Consider the following 18,723-nt stretch of genomic DNA (forward strand, 5'->3'; position numbering starts at 1 on the left):
AACTACCTCAGAGCCCGGGTATCGGCCACGGTTCTCCTGACGTTAGTGATGCTGCAGATTTACGAAGCACCTGTTTTTGAACTGTCAGTCTGTAAATTGTCTGTAAAATCTAGTCCACAGGGTGAAAGGATGGAATTATTCATAAGACGGTTTTTACTCCGGCTCATGGTGAAATTACTCACTCAGGGTATAATTAAGTCATAGACACACTGGCCCGAATGTGGACAGAGATGGGAAGGAAATAATTCCTTTTCCAATTTGGGTGCTTTCTGTTGTTCCGGTAGCATCTGGTGTGTTAATTCATGAAGAGAGGGGAACTCAGGGTCCCTGTACAGGGAAGAGAGAGGTGTTTTTGTTTTTCGGGAGAACTGGAGAACAACTGCCTGGGGAGATGGGGGATAAGCAGAGTTTATAAAGTTTAAGGTTGTAAACAGGATGACAAGACTGAAATCTGATGGGTAAGGAATAAAGTTGGAGCCTGAGAAAAGCAAATTACAGCCAAAGGGGAGGGGTCAGGTGGGCTGTTTGTAGACTGAGCAGGCGAAGGGTAGGGGGTGCTGGGAGAGGCCAGGCCCGGCTGACCCCCACCGTGAGCAGAAGTCCTGACCCCGGGCCTGGCCGGCCATCCCGTGTGAGCCGTGCTGTCGCTGAGCAGTGGCGTGTGGATGTGGCCTGGTACGCACACGCCCAGGCCAATGAAACACGCACACTCACACGGTGCAGACAAAGGAAAATTTATTGAGACAGACAGAAATGCACCTACTCAGGACTACAGTTAAGTATTTACTATTAACCAAAGAGTCGTGTTCACATTCCAAATAAGTCTACGTGGAAAAGCATTCAGAATTTACTAGGTTTTGCTACATCACTATTTCATCTATAATAGGGACAACAAACTGACACTCAGGATCAGATGGGCTGTCATTACAATGCTACACATTTAACAGGGACAGACATAAGCGACTTTTGAGAAAAAGGTATAAAAAGACCAAAACCACGCACTGTAAAATGGCCTCTTGGATGTTACTGTACAGTGTGGTCAAGGCTCAAACAAAGAGTGGATGGCATTCTGGGAAGAGCAGAGGGGCAGACCTGGACACAACTGTTGTCATTTGCTGCTGCGGGTAGAGAAATAGGCGTGAAGAAGGAAAAATTGTTACAAAACCTCAAATTCAGTGTTAAGATACTTCTATGCCTAGAATATTTGTAGGGAGGAGAAGACATCAATGTGGCAGGTAACTAGCCAGTGTGGAAAAAAACTCTGGGTTCTAAGTTGGATGCCAAGGAAATGGTAGTAAATTATTTACTAAGGACTTTCCAAAAGTGGGTTAGTGAGGATTCAGCCTAATGCCTATCTCAAGGGATTGGATTATCATGACACTATTCTTTAAAAAAAGAAAAAGATCAATATTTTATGTATACTTGGCCACTGTAACTAAAGAGCTCCTTCCAAAAAGAGGAAAATAAAAATTCCACTTCTGAGGACAAGATCAATTGATCTAATCTTTAGTACTTTCCATAAGCACTAATGATCTTTTAAAAACCTAATGCTGCCCTGCCAAAGCGAGGCATGAAAAGTAGTGTTCATGTTGCTCCAGTGATTTGGGGTTCCAGTCTGAGGAGGGCTTTGTATTTAATATTTTAGTGAATCAAAATATCTTCTTGGAATGTCTCTGAAAGTGGCAGCTTAGTACCTTACTGGGAATTGTCTGTTGAGCACTCTTCTCCATCATTAAGTTAATGCTAAGGATCTTTAAGTGTCATCTTAATTTGACACTTGTCATAAGATAATTAGGCAAATTAAAATCAGTGGTTCCCGCTATGCGTAGAAGTTTTTCTAAGTAAAATCAATTTGTCGATTTTAAGTTGTTCTCTTGTGCATTTTTGCAAGCTCAGAAGACATAGTCATAGAGGTTTTCTTTGATGGACTAAACGGAGGTTTTGTAATATGTCTTGCTTTCGTAATATAATCTCAAAGTTTTGTTCAAGTGAGAAAAAAGATACTGAAACAGAGGTGATAGAGTTGAGATCCCAATACAGAGCTCACCTCTGGTCTCTCTCTAGGGGAAAGTCGATTAATACAGAACCTCAGGGTCGTGGTTTGACTTGTATCTACCGCGCCAAAGGACTTAGCTATATCAAGGATGTGACTTTCTGATCTGAGACCAACTCTTATTATCCAGCCAGAGCAAGGACTGGAAAATGCTAATTTGGGATAAGAGGTTGGTCAGCTGCCAGTGATCATAGTTTGGTTATGAATCTATTTCTTGCCTGAGTTTATAGGGTTGTCTTGTGGATGGCTGAAGCTCGTGGGGAAGGCAAGAGACAGAGATGTGGGCCAGAGACCCTTGCTTGGGTGGCTGACTAGGGGAACTAGCTGGGGCAGGAGGTTGAGGGCCACTTTGAAGATAGCTCTTTGGTACTTGTATCTGGGGCAGCTGGATAGGGAGAGAAATCCTAAAGAATGCAGAGATGACAACCCTACTGAATTAGCTCTTTGAAACCCAGTGCCAGTTTTCATGTGCTATCATGAAGTTCTTTGCAAATGTTGGTTGGTTTTTAAAAACAATCTGTACAGCTTTTGTACCCTCATGATTTGCGGGTAGAAAGGGGTCAAAAGTAAAACAACGAGTGCAGAATACTAAGCTGTCTTCTCGGGGAACAGGTGTGTGTGCGCACCTTAGCAAAAGGCCTTGAGTAGGCAGGGAAGGAAGGAACGTGCTGCAGACAGGACTGTGCAGCCCGAAGGGGTTTGAGCGGAAACGAAAGAGATGGCTCGTGAGGCTGCCCACGTGGGAGTAGCATGGCTTCTGTGAGAAGGGGAAAGCAATTTAGCTGGATGGAGGCTTATCCATATCAAAGAGGCTTCCAGTAACTCAGCTGATGCGTGGGGAAGAAACCTCCTCAGCCTCAGGCTATAAGTGCCAACTGTTAGTGCAAAAAAAGACTTCAATATAAATGTCTTATTCCAGAAATTTTGTTCCAGGTCTGGACAAGCTGACAAATTTATAATTGTTTGTCAAATGAGTTTTTAATAGATCCCCACTTTTTCTGAGAGGTGTGTGTACAGCGCATTACACACAGTCTCTTCTATACATACATTTTTTGCATGTACAGGGAGAAGCATCCAGACACCAATTTTCAATAGTGAAAATGAATTCCCCAAAGAGACTCTTGACTGAATTAAGGCTATTGTTTGTAGGAAGCTAGATCTAGTGATGTGAAAACTAATTTTCAATAAACACCGGGACTGGTAGGGGCAGGGAAGAAAAGGTACAGTATATTTTTTTTTCCACGACATCTACAGACACAAGAAAAGCACTTAGACACTGTAAGGCTGGGGACCATGCTGTAGTGACCACCAGTGTGGGTAATAAAAAGGGTGAGAGGGTGGGGGCTCCCTGCACTGTCAGAATTCCAGGTGAATCACATGCTTGTTGCAGAAATCTCACGGGCGGGAAGGAGGCTGCGATGCAGCCAGCCACGTCCCTGTCCGGACTAAACATAACACCCTTTTTCCCGCCCAGACAGAATGTTCTGGGAACAAGCACTGGTCTTCCAAACCTTAGGCTGGGTTTAGAGAGTGACAGACAAGAGACCTTGGTGCCTTGGAGTCTTAGATACAAATGCAGGAATAGGAAGTAACTTGCAATTTTGTGCAAAACTCATGTCCTCTGTCTTGCGGGCACTACCATATGTACCCGACCTCATCCTCTTTGTCGTCGTCCTCGTCCTCATCATCCTCCGTCACAGCCCGGGTGTGCACCCTCAGCTTCCCCTCTTTGTCCTTTGGTCCCCGCGCCCGTTCATCCTCTAGGTCATCGAGCAGGACCACGGAGCTGCCACTGCCAAAATCCCCTGAGGTTTCCTGCTCCTCTTCTGAAACACGCAGAAAGACTTGGGGTTAGTTTCTGCTTATACCTCATGACCCCCATCAGGGGTTCCCTTTGCACGTGACTTAACTATAAGGCAAAAACATGCAATTTGTTTTCTAAATGTCAAAAAGTATCCCTGGGCAGGAAGCGTCCCTACCCCACAGGGGCCAGTCTCTGGAACAGGGACTGCAAACTTTGTTCTGATATGGGCCCCGGAACTCTTGAGATGCGTCTGCCTTCTCAGGAAGTTTACAATGCTCAGTGAAAGCGGCGGCAGTCTACAGTGCTCCTAACTCTCAAAAACTGTCATCCAACCGTCTGGTCAAGGTGAGTTCCTGCCACTCAAAGCTAGCTATGCATGAGCTCTATGACTTCAGGGTTACTGTGTTTCCATTGTAAACTCACAATAGACCAGAGCTACCACTTGAAATTCTTCTACCGTGAGGCGCCGCGGGGCTGATGCAGAAGGCCTTACTCACCGCAGCTCACAGCACCCTGTTTCCTGGTGCCGGCCAGCTCGTTCCCGTACTTATCCACACACCAGCACTGCCCCGTGCTGCCGTGGCACTGCGTGGCTTTGTAGTAGCCCTCCTCATTACACCGAGGTATGAATGCGCCTGCATGAACAAAGGTCCAACTGTAATCAGAGATACTCAACATGAAGACCCTCCTACACAGGGGAAAAGCCTTGCCCAGCAGACAGAATATTTGCTGTAGGGAAAGGGGCTGCGTAGTTACTAGGTAAGATTATAGGGCTGTTGGCCTTAAGGGCCCAAATGCATTAAGCTCTGTGGAGCTCAGTTTTTAAACAGGCATGATGATAGCTAATGTGTTTTGAACACATCTATATGTTCTGAGCACTGATCTAAACCATGCAAGTGTATGTACATTCACACATGCCATTGTTACCTTTTAATAAATAGAAAACTGAGGTCTAGGAAAACTCACCTTTCCAAGGCACCTGCTAGTAAATATCAAGTCCAGGATTTGCATCCTTTAATCTGACTGTACCGTAGTGCCTTTCAAACCCTTATGATGAAGAACCTGTTTTTGTTTTTCTAATTTCCAATCTTTCATGGACCAATATTTTGCCCAGGTGCATAAAGTGACTATGTGAAACTTCTATAAAACTTTCTAAATGCACCAATTTCTCTCCTTAGTGCTGACTTGTGACAAATGTTTTATGAACTCCCAGTGCATGAACCACACAGCTCCAAGCCGTTCTGCTGCCATTCTCCTCCTAAGAAAGAGGTGTGCTAGCCAGGGCCTTCACTGCGTTATTTTATTGCAATGGCACTAGAAGGTGTGGGTGCTATTTCTTCCTTTTTGGTTATAAACAAAAATAGTGATAAATTGGAGGTAACAAACTGTCCAGGACTAAGCAGGATTCTTTAGTTCTTATTTTTCTCTTTAAATCTTGAATGAGTACTGTTATTAGTTACATTTTTTAACACTGGAGACAATACCAGTTTTTATGCTTTATATACTTTCAGTGAGATGAATTACTGGCGTCACGGTATTAGAAAATGCTACCTTTGCTTTCCTGACACTATTTGGTCATGATACATTATTATTGCAGTACTGCTGCTGATTCTGTTTTCTGGTCCTTTTGAAATTATGTTACTAAGTGATGAAGGCATGTAATTGTTTTGGTACTTTTCTATACTCCAGGCATTTTTATATATGTCTTCCCTGAAGGGTTCACCCATAAAAATAGTTTGGGCCTGGTGCCTATTTGGGGAGATAAAGGTAGCATTTTGATTTTGAGTATCATTTCATGGTTTTGATTTATTTGAGCCAAAATTTGGTAACTAATAATGTCCATTTCTTCAATGTGTTCATAATTGTTATCATATAAATTGGTTTACACCAGTGTTTTTCAAAGTATGGTCCCGAGACCAACAGAATCACCTGGAAACCCCTTAGAAATGCAAATTCTTGGACCCAACCTCAGACATCCTCACTGAGTAGGGCCCAGAAATCTGTTTCTCAATAAATCCTCCCATTGCTTCTGATGGACACTGAAGTTTGCGGCATTCCTGTAGATACGAGTTTATGTCCTAGTATCAAATTCATGTCGGTATTTGAGCCTTTCGTGTTCTGAAGTTTGTGTATTTCATTTGTTTGAAGATATCTATTTTTATAAGTGCATTTGAAGCTGTGAAGATTCCTTTAAATTTCAATTTAGTACACAGGACTTGTTTTTATTCGGTTCTAAATATTTTGTAGTTTCTACTTATCTTTGATCAAAAGATAGGGGTTTTGGTAATCTAGTACTGTATCCAGTGAGTTTGATCCATGGTCCTTTATTTCAAATTTGTTGTGGTATAGTCCACGGCAGATATTTCATGTGTGTTAGAAAGACTACATATATGATTTTGGATATGACAATTTCTCCTTGCAATTCTGTTTTGTTTTAAAGTTACGAATAGAGTCATGGACCACATAATAATGTTTTGGTCAATGACGACATACTACACATATGATAATGGTCCCCTAAGATTATTTTGATAGATTTAGGGGGTTGAAATGGTTTTCTATTACATGGATGAATTGTATAATGGTAAAGTCAGGGCTTTCAGTGTACCTGTATTGTACACATTGTACCTGTACTACAATTAGATATGTTTAGATACACAAACACCACTGTGTCACAATTGCGTATTCAGTGTCATAACATGTTGCAGAGGTTTATGGCCTAGGAGCAATAGGTGACACCATCTGGGTTTGTCTAAGTAACGTTCTGTAATTGCACAGCAATGAAGTCGCCCAACACCACGTTGCTCAGAATGTGTCCTGTCATGAAGGAACTCATGACTGTATATCAATTGATGGCATAAAAAATGGTATAAACATTTCAGCAACATGATAATGTTATAAAAATGGGTATTTACCATTTTTAACTTTACTGTGATTGCATCATTGTTTGCTCATCTTTGCCACTATGTTTGTTTCGTATTTGTCATTTTCTTCCTGAAAAAACTAAACAAATTCTTACCACCTTTTAATCACTTTGTCCAGTTTGGAATTTTAAACATTGTTATAGGTCATGTGTAGTTTGATTTAGCAGTGTGCCAATTTCTTTTTCACAATTGCATCTGAATAATTTTTCCTGGGATCATTTGTCTAGTAGTTTAAGTCTGTATTTAGTAAGCTTATAAATTTCATACATTTCAAGACTAGGTTCAGAGTTATTTCCTCTCAGCACTTTGAAGATATTAAGTCAGCATTGCCAACAGGAAGTCCGAAGTCCATCTGATTTTCCTGGAGGTAATGTTTATAATAGTTTTAGTTTTCCTTATACAGTATTTGCATACATATGTGTGTTTCACAATTATGTGCCCTGGGTGGTAATATTATTTCTGATGTATTTTTTAGAGTGCCTGTGTTTTCAAATTTACCTTTTTGATCTCAGAAAAGAGTGTGACATGAGAAGAAGAGATTTTTACTATTTTGAACAAGGAATAGCCTGTGAGTGGAGTATTCAAGAGTAGATCTTGGAGTCAGCTGAATCTGAATTTAAATCCAAGATGACCAGGTTCTCAGAGCTCAAGGATGGGAGGGCCCCTGGAACACCTTATCTACTCTTCAGGAAAGGCTACTGTTAGGCACAGCAATGCCCACCCTCTTACTTAGGAGCTCAAAGCAACTCACATTACCGTTACTTTTCAGGGAGCAGCAGATGGAAAAGAAAATAGCCCCAAAGGAGGAGAGATTTCTGAACAGATTCGCAAAGAAAGAAAATAAGTAGAGAGCTGGGGAAATGCTGATCCTTCTCGCTGCGGTTGGAAAACAACAGCAGTTAATGAGCCAAAGAGAAAAAAACTGGGCTGAGCTGACAGGTTGGTAAGAAGCAGGTGCTGATCTAAATCTATAATATAATAGGATTACCACTCTTTCTAAGTAGGCAGTAATTATAATTGATGATAATTTGTTGTTGCTTGTTTTATTTATTTCAATGTGTATGCCCCTGAGTACATACAAATTCTTTTTGCATGAGAAAATCTCCTAATATAATAGCTAAGTAAATAAAGGGCATTTTTTTCTGAGTTAGCCAGAATAATCTCCACATGTAGGAGATGTGATAAAACAAGGTGGGGTTCCTAGTAGGACTGCGGCAGGCCCTGCAGCCATGTGCACTGGAATGAATGGGAAATGAGACCGGAATGTCTCACTAACCATTAATGAGGCAGCAGCAAGACACTATAGCCCATGAAAACAATGTTTTTAAAAATACCAACATGCTAGTTCCACAACTCCCTAGGGATCTTAAGCACAAGTCACGGAGCTAGAAAAACGTATCGAAGAGGGATGCAGCCACTTTTTCTTCAGAATAGAAAGATGACTTTGGAAGGCACACCAGGGAAATCAGTAAAAGGAAGGAGGAGAATGCACTTTGAAGTGACCTCAAAACCCTAGAGACAGAAGAGGAGAAATTGGTAGAGTTCAGACTCCCTATCTTTGACAAACTGCAAGAAAACGTGCCCATTTCCTTCAAGTAAATGGATGCACTTCTGCAGTGGCAGGCTGCTTAGGGGATGCACCTGCCTCTGAACGCTTATCAGGAATAATTCTGAATTTTTGTGTTGCAGCTGTCAGCTCTTTTTGAAAAGCAAAGCAGACTCCTTTCTTCAAACAAATGAGGATTGCCACCATCTTGGTGATGGCCCATTTGAATGCCATGAATTCCTCCACGTGCTAGGGAGGGCCTGGAGCTAAAGGGGACACTGACAGGCCTTTGTTCCTTACCTGTACCTTAGCCCCACACTCACATGTGAGGGGGGACACACAGAACCCCCTTGCTGCTGTGCTGTATACGCAGCCTGAGCACTTTCCTCCAGGGACTATGTAGAAGCAGAGAAATGCTTAAGAGCCCTAAGTTCTTCAACCCTAAGGGATAAACTGAAGGGAATACAGCTCATCTTCCTCCTTGAATGGTGGGGAATAGAGAAAATGCTATTATTTCTAGGCCTTATAGTGCTGGAAAGAACACCTGACAGCTCCATGCAATGGCTTCATTTGAACAAAGCGAAAGACAAGGTTGACTGGAGCCCAGGACAAGGGAGCAGTGGGAACAGTGTTGGACCTCTGGCAGACCATGCAGCGGTTCCCGGCCAGCCGCCTGGGGCAGGAGCTAAGCCTGGGTAAAAGGAGGCATGTCTTGCCTGAGACACTAGCCCTAATTGAATAACCACTGCTGTGCTGAATATTACAAGAGACATGGATAGTTTAATTAGTTGTTTAAATGAGTGGCAAGAAATTGTACTTACCCAACAGGCTTTTCCCCTTGCTCAGCTTCTGAATTCTGTTCATTTCATTTTGGCAAGGGAGACCTAAAAAATAATTTATGAAAGTCAGTTTCCAGATGGTGTGGGATATAATCTCTAATGATTGACTTCACTCTCGACGTGAAATGTAGACAATGACACACCTGGGAGTGGAGCTGTTCCATATGCTGTCACTATGCAGCAAAACAAATCCAGGCCATTAGTGTTACTAATTAAAGAACAAAACAGCTCATACCACGAGGTACTTAAAATAGTACTTGGGGTATACTTGCATTGTGCAGTCATTTTTCTTCCTACCACCAACTCATGCAAAAAAACCAGGTGTCTAATAGGTAATTTACTAAGGTTTCTATGAGCTGGAAACTAGGGCTGATCAATGGGGAAGTGTTCTGAATCCACTAACCAGAGATGGCAAATACCTATCCCAGGTCTTGCTGCAGGAGAGAAAGAGGATCAGAATGGCTACTTGAAACCTCATGGCTTACTACCGAAGAAAAGCAAAACACACACCCCCGGAGAGAGGCAGCAAACTGCGTACCAGTCTGCAGTTGTACAATGTGTGTCGTATGAACCAGCAGGAACCCACCAGTTCTCAAGGCAAAGGTGTGTGTGTGTGGGGGGTGTTGAAGCGTGTTGACCTCCCAAGAGAACTTACTTCTACTCCAATTAAAGTGAAAAGTGACCTCATGAGTTCTGTCATGACCTTCTTTTGCATATCTTGTGGCTCCAGGAGGTTCTAGTATCTGCTCATGGTCCTCCTGGCACTGGCAGAGTTGTCTGGGCTCTTACCTGTGGCTCATGCTGCCTTTATATGCAAGTGTGGGGCTCGAAGAAAAAGTATCTAAGCACCTGTTTACATCTGTTACCCGGCGGATGGCACAACTCACCTGCTCTTGCTGCTTGAGAGAGAAACCTGTTGTAACATTCATTTTGTAGACTCCTATTTTAAGATGCTTTCAGAATAAAGGGGAACGATACCAACTGAAAATGGCAGAAGGAGAGACACAGATTCTACCTGGATTATAAAAGGTGGGGGTCCTGGCTTACCCTACCACTTGCTGAAAGAGTTGCCTGTCCAGAGATGCCCCAGGTGACCAGCTCTGAGTCTTGGTTAAGGGACTATGCAACCTTACTCTCAGGCCTGGCATTGTACATCCAATAACACACAAATCTGCTTTTATATGAACCCAGGCTTAATGCTGAATCACTAAGAAAAGAGAAAGAAATGAAGTATAAAAAATGAAAATGAGAATTATTACTTACAGCTATGATTATACACCTGAAAAGTCCAAGCAAACCAACCAGGATAACTTACAAGCAAAAGGAGAATTTGGTAAGGTGACTGGGAACAGAATTAATGTTGAAACCACCACCAATGAGGGCATACAATGGGGAAAAAAAGCTATTTCAGTTACAAAGATAACAAACCCAAGAGAAGTTACAACATCTATGAGAATCAAAGTTAAAATGTAAACTCCACTGGCTGATACACAGATCCTGTTCTAAGGTAAAAGGGATTCGGTATTACATAAGTCTCAATTCCCACCTGATTAATTTTACCTGATATGAAAAAAAAAAATGAAACTTTTTGCTTAACTGGACAAACTGATTCCAAAGTTCACGGAGGAAAACAATCATATCTGAATATCCAAGAAAATGCTGAGCAAAGATTAATGGTAGCAAAGGACAGCCCCACCAGGTATTAAAACAACTATCATTTAAATACTTTTTACAACTGATTTATGAATAAATAGGATAGATTAATTCAGAAATAGATATAAACACATACAGGGTTTATATATACCACATACATAAAATGGAAGCTGTGTTTCAAGTTGAAGTTAGAAACTGGGTTAGTCAAACTGACAGGAGGGCACTGGGTGCTATCTCCAGGGCAGAGGAGGGGTTGGGACCCACACAATCCAGAGTGATACAGGATTTCTATAACAAACACATTGAATTGTTTTACCATCTTCAAGTGAGAAATACCTTTCTAACCTTAATGTAGGCTTTATGGCATCTTAGAAGCCAAAAATAAAAGATGGAGAAATTCAACTATCTTAGAATTTTATATTTCTCCCTAGTTAAAAGCACAGAGTTGAATTTGGAAACAAAAATTTGTCATACCTCTGCCTAGAAAAGCTTCAATTTCTTTAATACAGACTTTCCTACTAAAAACAAATACAAGAGCCTAATAGAAAAAAATGTACAAAGAACATACAGATATATCAAGGAAATTCAAGATGTACCTAACTCATAGTGAGAAATATTAACAAAATAGAGCCCACAAGGAGATGTGATTTCTTTCCCCTCCGGGTGGCAATGATCACAAAGTAATGCCAGGAAGAAATAGGTAATCTTATATATTTTTGGTGAGAGTAAAAATTGGTCGAACCTCTAAGGATGTTAAATTGGAAACAGTGCTCAAATTTAAAAAGTCACATGCCATTTGGTAATTCTGCTTCTAGGAATGGAACTCATAATTCTATAAAGGAACACATGAGTACCTACTTTTCCCTGGATGCCCTCTTGTAATGCCTACATTTCTTGTTGTATGTGTGCACTGTCGATGCATATATATAATCCAAATAATATTGGCAGCCATGCCTGTGGTATGTTGTCCCAAATATCTGGCTCATGCTGGAGCTTGGGATAAAGATGCAGGCCAGACTCTGCTGGTCCCATTACCTGCGGCTGCCATACCTGGGCCTGCCCCACAGGAAGGCAGAGCCTGCCTGATGCTGTGCTCCTGAGCATCGTCCTGTCTGAGTCCCCCTGCAGGATGACTCTCCTGCCTGACTCTGGGTGACATCAGACACCCTGGTCTCCCCAAATCTTGCATGTTTCTTTCCTTAACTGAAGTTTATTTATGACCAAAATATCCTTGTCTAGGACACTCAGTATACCTCCATACTACTAATCCTAGAGAAAGCTGACAAATGGCTTTCTCTAAGGGAAACATGGTAATTTTCACATTGAGAGTCTCACAATGACCTTGGGAATTATGAAGTTTTCTGTATCCATTTTACAGATGAAAAAACAGACTATATAGTTAAGAGATTTTCCCAAATGGACGAATAGACTGAAACAACAGACTTCTTGGGTTTTCTAATACACCACGTTCAAAGTGAAAATAAATTAGGAGAAATGGACCATTGGGCTTGCCATTAGATGGGATGAATTCTGTACGTTCTACCTGCATGGGTGTCCTGGGCTCTGGACCCCGCTCCCTTCCCTGTGGCCTCACCTCCAGGCTTTTGGAAGCAGTAGCACCACTCATTGTTAGAGAGTTTTCCATCCTTGAAAGAGTCGCAGGAGTTGAAGAGAGGCTTGATACAGGGCTCATACTTATCCAGGTAGATGGCATTGATCTCTGAGTGGTCAAGTAGAAGGTCATAGTTCATGTCCAGCTTGTTGAACATCCAGCCCAGGGAGTCCTTGCAGATGGGCAGGATGCTAGTGTCAAACCCTAACAAGGAAAGGAAAGGCACAGCTCAGCTGCCACCAAGCCTCCCCCATGAAGAAGAGGCCAAAGCCCACCCCTTCCTGCTCCTCCCCGGAAGCTGTTTCCTTCCCGGAATACAGTTCCAGTGGCATCTCTAGAATATTTGGTGTTTGTTGTTTTTCAAATGAAACAGTTTAAAATGCACTAAAACAGAAGCCAGCATTTGAGCAAAATATGTTCTAAAAACAAATCCCCAATGGTAATTTATCTGGGATGTTAATATGGCTTCTCATTTACTGAACTTGCTTAAAATGACGTATGCCTAAAAGAATATAAACATGGTGACTGAGAGGTAAAACTTAGAATACTTAAAAACTATGCTTTCATATCTAGGGAAAAAAAATTTGAAAAACCCAAACAAAATCTTTTAAAAAGAACAGCAGTGAAATGAAACAGCACAGCACAATCCAGAAGCGCTGATTACGTCCCAGAGGACCACTGGATCCCAGCCGTCTCAACAGTAATGGCAAAACACGCCAGGTACCTGCCTCTGTTCCCCATTCTTCTTTTCTGAAATCCCCTAAAGAGACACATGAGATGGAATCCAACTCAACTCAGACAATTTCTTTCTTATTTCCCTGGGGGAGGAGTAGTTTTCGTAAAGAATTATTTGTTTTCACGATGGAAACTGTAAGCACTTAGCTTAGCACTAGGGACACTGAGTCCACTGGAGACAGACCCCAGAGAAGGCAGGCCCTGGTCTAAACTCGTCTTTGAGGGCACCATGCAGTTTCAGGTTACTGCATAAACTGGTTTTCTGGGACTGGCTTTATGTTCCTGGAATACTGATGATAAAAATTAACTTTTGTGTTGCTGTATATAGAATACCTTCCTAAGGACTTTATACTTATCTCAGTGAATCCTTGTAGACAGTCCTATGAGATGGTGCTGTATCATCTCTACTTTACAGATAAAAAATAAGGCTTGAGTTACTTGCTCAAGGTGCTACAATTATAGATCTGGCATTCAGACCCAGGCAGCCCAATCCTGAGTCTAGATTTGCCAAGTCTCCTCTCCCAGGGCTGCCTTCCACCTTCCTTGACCTTGCTGTCCTGCGGCTATCCACTTGGCTTAAGGTCCATATTTGGAGAGGGGCAGTGACGACAGTGGAAGATCTGAGGAGTCCATGGCCCCCTCCAGCAGTTCCTACCTATGGCCCAGTCACTGGGTCCCTACGTGTGTCACCGGGAACTCCTGCTTAGTCAGTGGGATATAAGATGCAGCCAAGTGCACCCACCCTTATAAAAGCAGTGTCTTTATAGAAAGGTCTTAATTCACTGCCTTCTGGACAGTGAGGACTTAGGTTTAGCACCTCCTCCTCTGAGCTCTCACAGGACCCTGTGCTTCCCTCCTCATCAACGCTTATTAATTAGATGAGAAGAGAAGCTCCCTGAGGGCACAGACTGTCTTGTCTCCTTCGGTAGCTTCAGCCTGGTGGGCACGTAGTAGGCACATAGAAAACACGTGTTGTGAGTAGTTTTCTGTAGAGTTTACCCCTTTAAACAAAATATTTCCATTTTCCAATGTATTTCTATATCTTAGAACACACCTTAAAAATATCCCCTTTTTTCCCAGAAGAAAGGCTATGGGACATCATGATTGTCAGTGTGTCCGAGATGGTGTGCTCAGGCACTGCTGAGTGAGGACAGATGGTTCACTCTGGCACTATATAGATCCACACTTTTGCATAGCATGTATCAATTTTATAGGATATTGACATTTTAAGGGAAAGTAATTTACCCTGATACTGCATGGTTCCACACTTTTAGGTAGCATATTTTATATAATATGCATCAATTTTATAGAATATTGACATTTTAATACAGAGGAAAGGGGAAGTTACTGCTGACTGGTCACCAAAAAGCAGCGCAAAGCTGGTTAGTCAGCAGTCAAAAAGTTAACCTCCCCCTCACCGGAAAGGTTTCCAGAAAAGGGGTACCTGTGTCTGGCACCTGTGGTTGCCTGGGGCCCAGGGGGAAGCAGAATGGCTCCCTGGTCAGCCCTGAGAGGAAGGACAAGCAAGGTTCCCGGGCTTTCCCTGCAGGGCTCCTGGATTAGCAAAAATGCTCCCTCCTCTGGCTGCCTGAGCTAAGGAAACATCATCCCTTTGCATTCTTGTCACTCCAGCTGCTGCAGGGTATCAAACCTAAAAGGCTCTTCAGGGATTCAATTTGCTTCTGGCCAAGGGCAGGTCTTTCAGAGAACTCACAGGGGACCAGAGGCTGCAGGGAGCAGCTCTCCTCACATCAATCTGCTCCTTGTTGAAAGGTTGTTCAGAAAGCCCAAGGGCCAGGCTGCTCCCGGAGGATCCAGGAGAAAGTTTCTCTAACCATCCGTGAATTAATTACCCACAAACTCCCAAGGAACCTCTGCAGGGGGCGGGAAATCTGCACAGACACAACAACCAAGACCACTCTCAGTATTGGCTCCTTAGAGTCTCGTGCTCTGTTTCCCTTAAGGTAAAAGATCCAAATTATTAAAATAATTGTCTCCTGCATTGATTTTCTCCACTGATATCTCTAGAACACTATAAGGAGATTGTTTTTATTCTGGCTGAAGACCAAATGCTAGTCAAAGGCTGGACCCAACCATTGCTGATGTAACTTCTCACCTACTGCATTTGATTGGGAGTGTCGCTTTCAGAAACTCTGCCCAAGCACAGGTGGGATCAGGGGTGAAATGCTCAATGTTTTAAACATGTGTTTCTGTATTTTGACCTAGTAATCTCAAAATGGCTACATAGGAAAGGCAGCGGCAAAGCTACGTGCATCTGAACCACTGTGTTAGTAATCTGTGCGGATCGGCCAGTGTGGAGACGCTCACACCCTTCACCACCTTGGAGTTAAAAGCATCGAAGAGACTCCAACAAACTGCAAATCCGAGGGCCCACCTGAGCTTTCTGTTCAGCTTAGCACAAAACTGAGTGTGGCCTCTGCTAGCTGAGCAGCTGAGGCCAGGGGGAGGCTCCTTGAGGAATCTGCACGTTATGGACAGGGGAGGGGGACACCTGGCTGGGACTTTCTCTGGAAAACAAAATGCAGTCTATTGTCGTTATCAAAGATATCTGCTACAGTGTTGCTTATATTAGCTTAACACTGGCAACAACCCAAATGAGCCAAAAAAAGGTTGAATTAAATAGTTATATCTGTAATTGGGATTCTCTGTAGCTATTACAAAGAGAATACTACTCAGCAGCATGAAAAGATAGTCATGATATATTTCTAAATGATGATAAAACATAAAACTGTAAAGTATATAATTATACACACACTTTCCTGTATGACAAGGAAGAAACCCCAAGGTATATAGCCACAGCACGCTCATAGTTGTTAAAATGGTGACATTTTCTCTATAATGTATTTCCCAAAACGTCTACATACTAAATATATTTTTAAAAGCCTGATTTAAAAAATATAAGTCGTATTTTTTTCTTGATTCTAAAGCATCTCCCCCTTCTACATATTTTACTATTTCTGAGACTGAGACACATTTAAATGTGCACATTTAATAGTGTTTCTTTTTTCACCCTAAACTGATGTTACTAAATCAACGTCTAATAATTGAGGAAATATGCCATTTAAAATGAAATACGTGAGCAAAAGTAAAGTGGCCTTACTGGCTTGGGCAGTGTCAGAGCTGGTAGGCTTGATGACTCTGTTGGCGTCCTCATGAAGAGCTCCAAACCAGTCTTTCAGCCGGGACGCCAGGTTCCGCAACTCCTTGTCTGTGCAGGCTGCGAAGAGCAAGCAGAACATTCTATCAGTCTGTGGCTTTCTGCCCTAAGTGTGCGAGGCAAGGCTACCAGCAAAGCCATGTTCGAAGCAGACCTCCCCATCCAACCGTAATAGAATCCCACCCCCACTCTGAAAACACCCCAGAGGATGCTGCTATCACAAGTAAAGAGCATGAGAGAGAGAGCCCAGACTTCCAGGGCAAGCAGCAATTGTTCAGAACTTGAATTTGGATGGCCTCCGAGCTATAAAAGTGAGCTACAGTGGTGTCACAGCTGTGCAGTGTCCTCCAAGGATCGTCACGGATCCCTTCTGCTACCAGCATAAAGCTTGCTGTTGCAGTTTTGCCAGAGAAGATTACATTTCCCACTAAACTCATGCCAAGAGATTAACATGCAGGAATAGCTAATGCTCTTAGGGAGAGGCTGCCTAGGACACCAAAAGATCCTAGTAATAGCAGACTCTTGAGTTTGTTTTAGCCCAAGGTTTGGATGTGTGGATTTGGTCTATGTTGCTTGGCTTCCTATGGTCTCGTTTTCACTTTCCACTATAAGTGAATGGATGCCTTATCCATGAAAGAGTCCTTTCTATCTCAGGCCATCTTAGCTACCCAGCTCATCTTGTAGGGTAAGACAGAGTCCCTGGGGCATACGGATTCTGCTCCTGAGAACAAGAACATCCAGACAGACGGGTGGGCAGGAGAGGAGGTGGGCACAAGTTATCGGAAGGTCTCTTACAGTGCTGAGGTCAGACTTGAGGGAAGATGGCACAGAGAAGGGAGCTGACTTTCCCTAGCCTCCCCCATCCCCAATTTTCCCTCAGGGTGTACCCTAAATCTGGATACTTAGAATCCCAGGGAAGGGTCCAGGCACAAAAGATACAGAAAAACAGAAATGCATTTGGTGACCTTTAGCATCTGGAGAGACAATTAAAGACCTGAGAGCCCAAAATTCTAATGAGTTAAATGGGACAAAGAACTAAACCTCATAACTGTCACTTTTCCCAAATTCTAAAGCTACAAAACCAAGCAGCTAAGGAGTTAAGCAAAAATGCTATTACAATGCAGAGTCAAGTTCTGAACGTCTCATGGTGCTGAGCAGACCCAGGTTAGGGCTCTGAACCTGCCAGGATGGAGGGAGCCCAGAGGACAACGCAAGCTCGCCACTGGTCCACTGGAAGCCCTGTGGGTGGCCCTGGAGGAGAATTAGATGGCGTCTCGCCAAAACTCCAAACCAGCCTTCAATCAGCACAGGGCCTGACCGAATTCAGGTGATCGGTCCCCATGTGTCTGCCTTGCAAAGGACCAGGTGAGGACCTTCTTCCTCTCCAGAAGAAAATAGTACCATCCAGACTTTCTCATTGTTATAATCTGTGTGTCTGCACTTGATGGACCACCCAGCATCCCAGACCTCAAGCAGGAAAGGTCTCTCCCCACTCTGCACACTAGAGGTGAGGTGGCCTGACCGGGCTAGGTCTACACAACCTGAGCCACATGCCTTTACAAGTGTGCTGCCTTCGTCCCTGCTACGATCCAGACCCCAAACTCTGCAAAGCACAGGATGAATGTGTCTCCAGTGTTTCTATCCAAGTTAATGACCTCAAGACATGGTGTTGCTTTTACCAACCAAGGCTTACTGTATTTTAAAACACCAGCCAGGAAATGGCATTGAGAAATGTCTTGGCAGCAGAGTATGACAGCTCAGGAGTCACACTGCCTGGAACGAATGCCAGCTTTGCCACTCACTGATGGGTGACCTCAGACAAGTCACGTAACTTCTCAGCACCTTGACTTCCTTATCTGTACACTTGGAATGATATCATCATATGACTACAAATCAGAGAATGTGTGTAAAGTTCCTAACAAAGTACAGGATATATGGTACCTACCCAGCATGTACCAGCTATGGTTTTTACAATTATTTTTAATTAAAGATTTATGGGTAACCTTAGAACTAGCATCATAGCATTCAGAGAACCAATAAGACAGACAAAACTAAATTACTTCATTCACACAGGAAATTGGTAAAAATGGATATTTATACTATCCCATAAATTGCCGTTAGCCTTATATGGCTATTTAAATTTATTAAAATTTCATTCCTCAGTTGCACGACCCATTCCAAGTCCTCAGCAGTCACACATGGCTGGTGACATCCACATTGGAAAGCACAGAGGCAGGAAATTCCCACCACGGCAGAATGCCAGACTGGGCAGCCCTGGGTGAAATCAGCAAACTTTCTGGAAGTTCATCATGATCCCCTGACACCCATGTTTGTGCCTCTACTCAGACTGGTCCACAGGAGCAGTGATGCTAACACACTTAT

General features: G+C 42.9%; 1 protein-coding gene across 1 annotated transcript in view; it reads right to left on the minus strand.

Moving 5' to 3' along the window:
• Positions 1–718: 718 nt before the first annotated feature.
• SPOCK1 (SPARC (osteonectin), cwcv and kazal like domains proteoglycan 1) overlaps positions 719–18,723 on the minus strand; it is a 474,241-nt gene continuing 456,236 nt past the window's right edge. The window contains exons 7-11 of the mRNA XM_012761191.2: positions 16,285–16,401; positions 12,411–12,632; positions 9,146–9,208; positions 4,355–4,492; positions 719–3,879 (exon numbers count right to left, since the gene is read on the minus strand). Of these exons, the coding sequence (XP_012616645.1) occupies positions 3,689–3,879; positions 4,355–4,492; positions 9,146–9,208; positions 12,411–12,632; positions 16,285–16,401 (731 nt within the window). The 3' untranslated portion in view covers positions 719–3,688. The remainder of the gene's footprint in view (positions 3,880–4,354; positions 4,493–9,145; positions 9,209–12,410; positions 12,633–16,284; positions 16,402–18,723) is intronic.

The sequence above is a fragment of the Microcebus murinus genome, chromosome 21, assembly GCF_040939455.1.
Source record: "Microcebus murinus isolate Inina chromosome 21, M.murinus_Inina_mat1.0, whole genome shotgun sequence".
Classification (NCBI taxonomy): Eukaryota; Metazoa; Chordata; class Mammalia; order Primates; family Cheirogaleidae; genus Microcebus; species Microcebus murinus.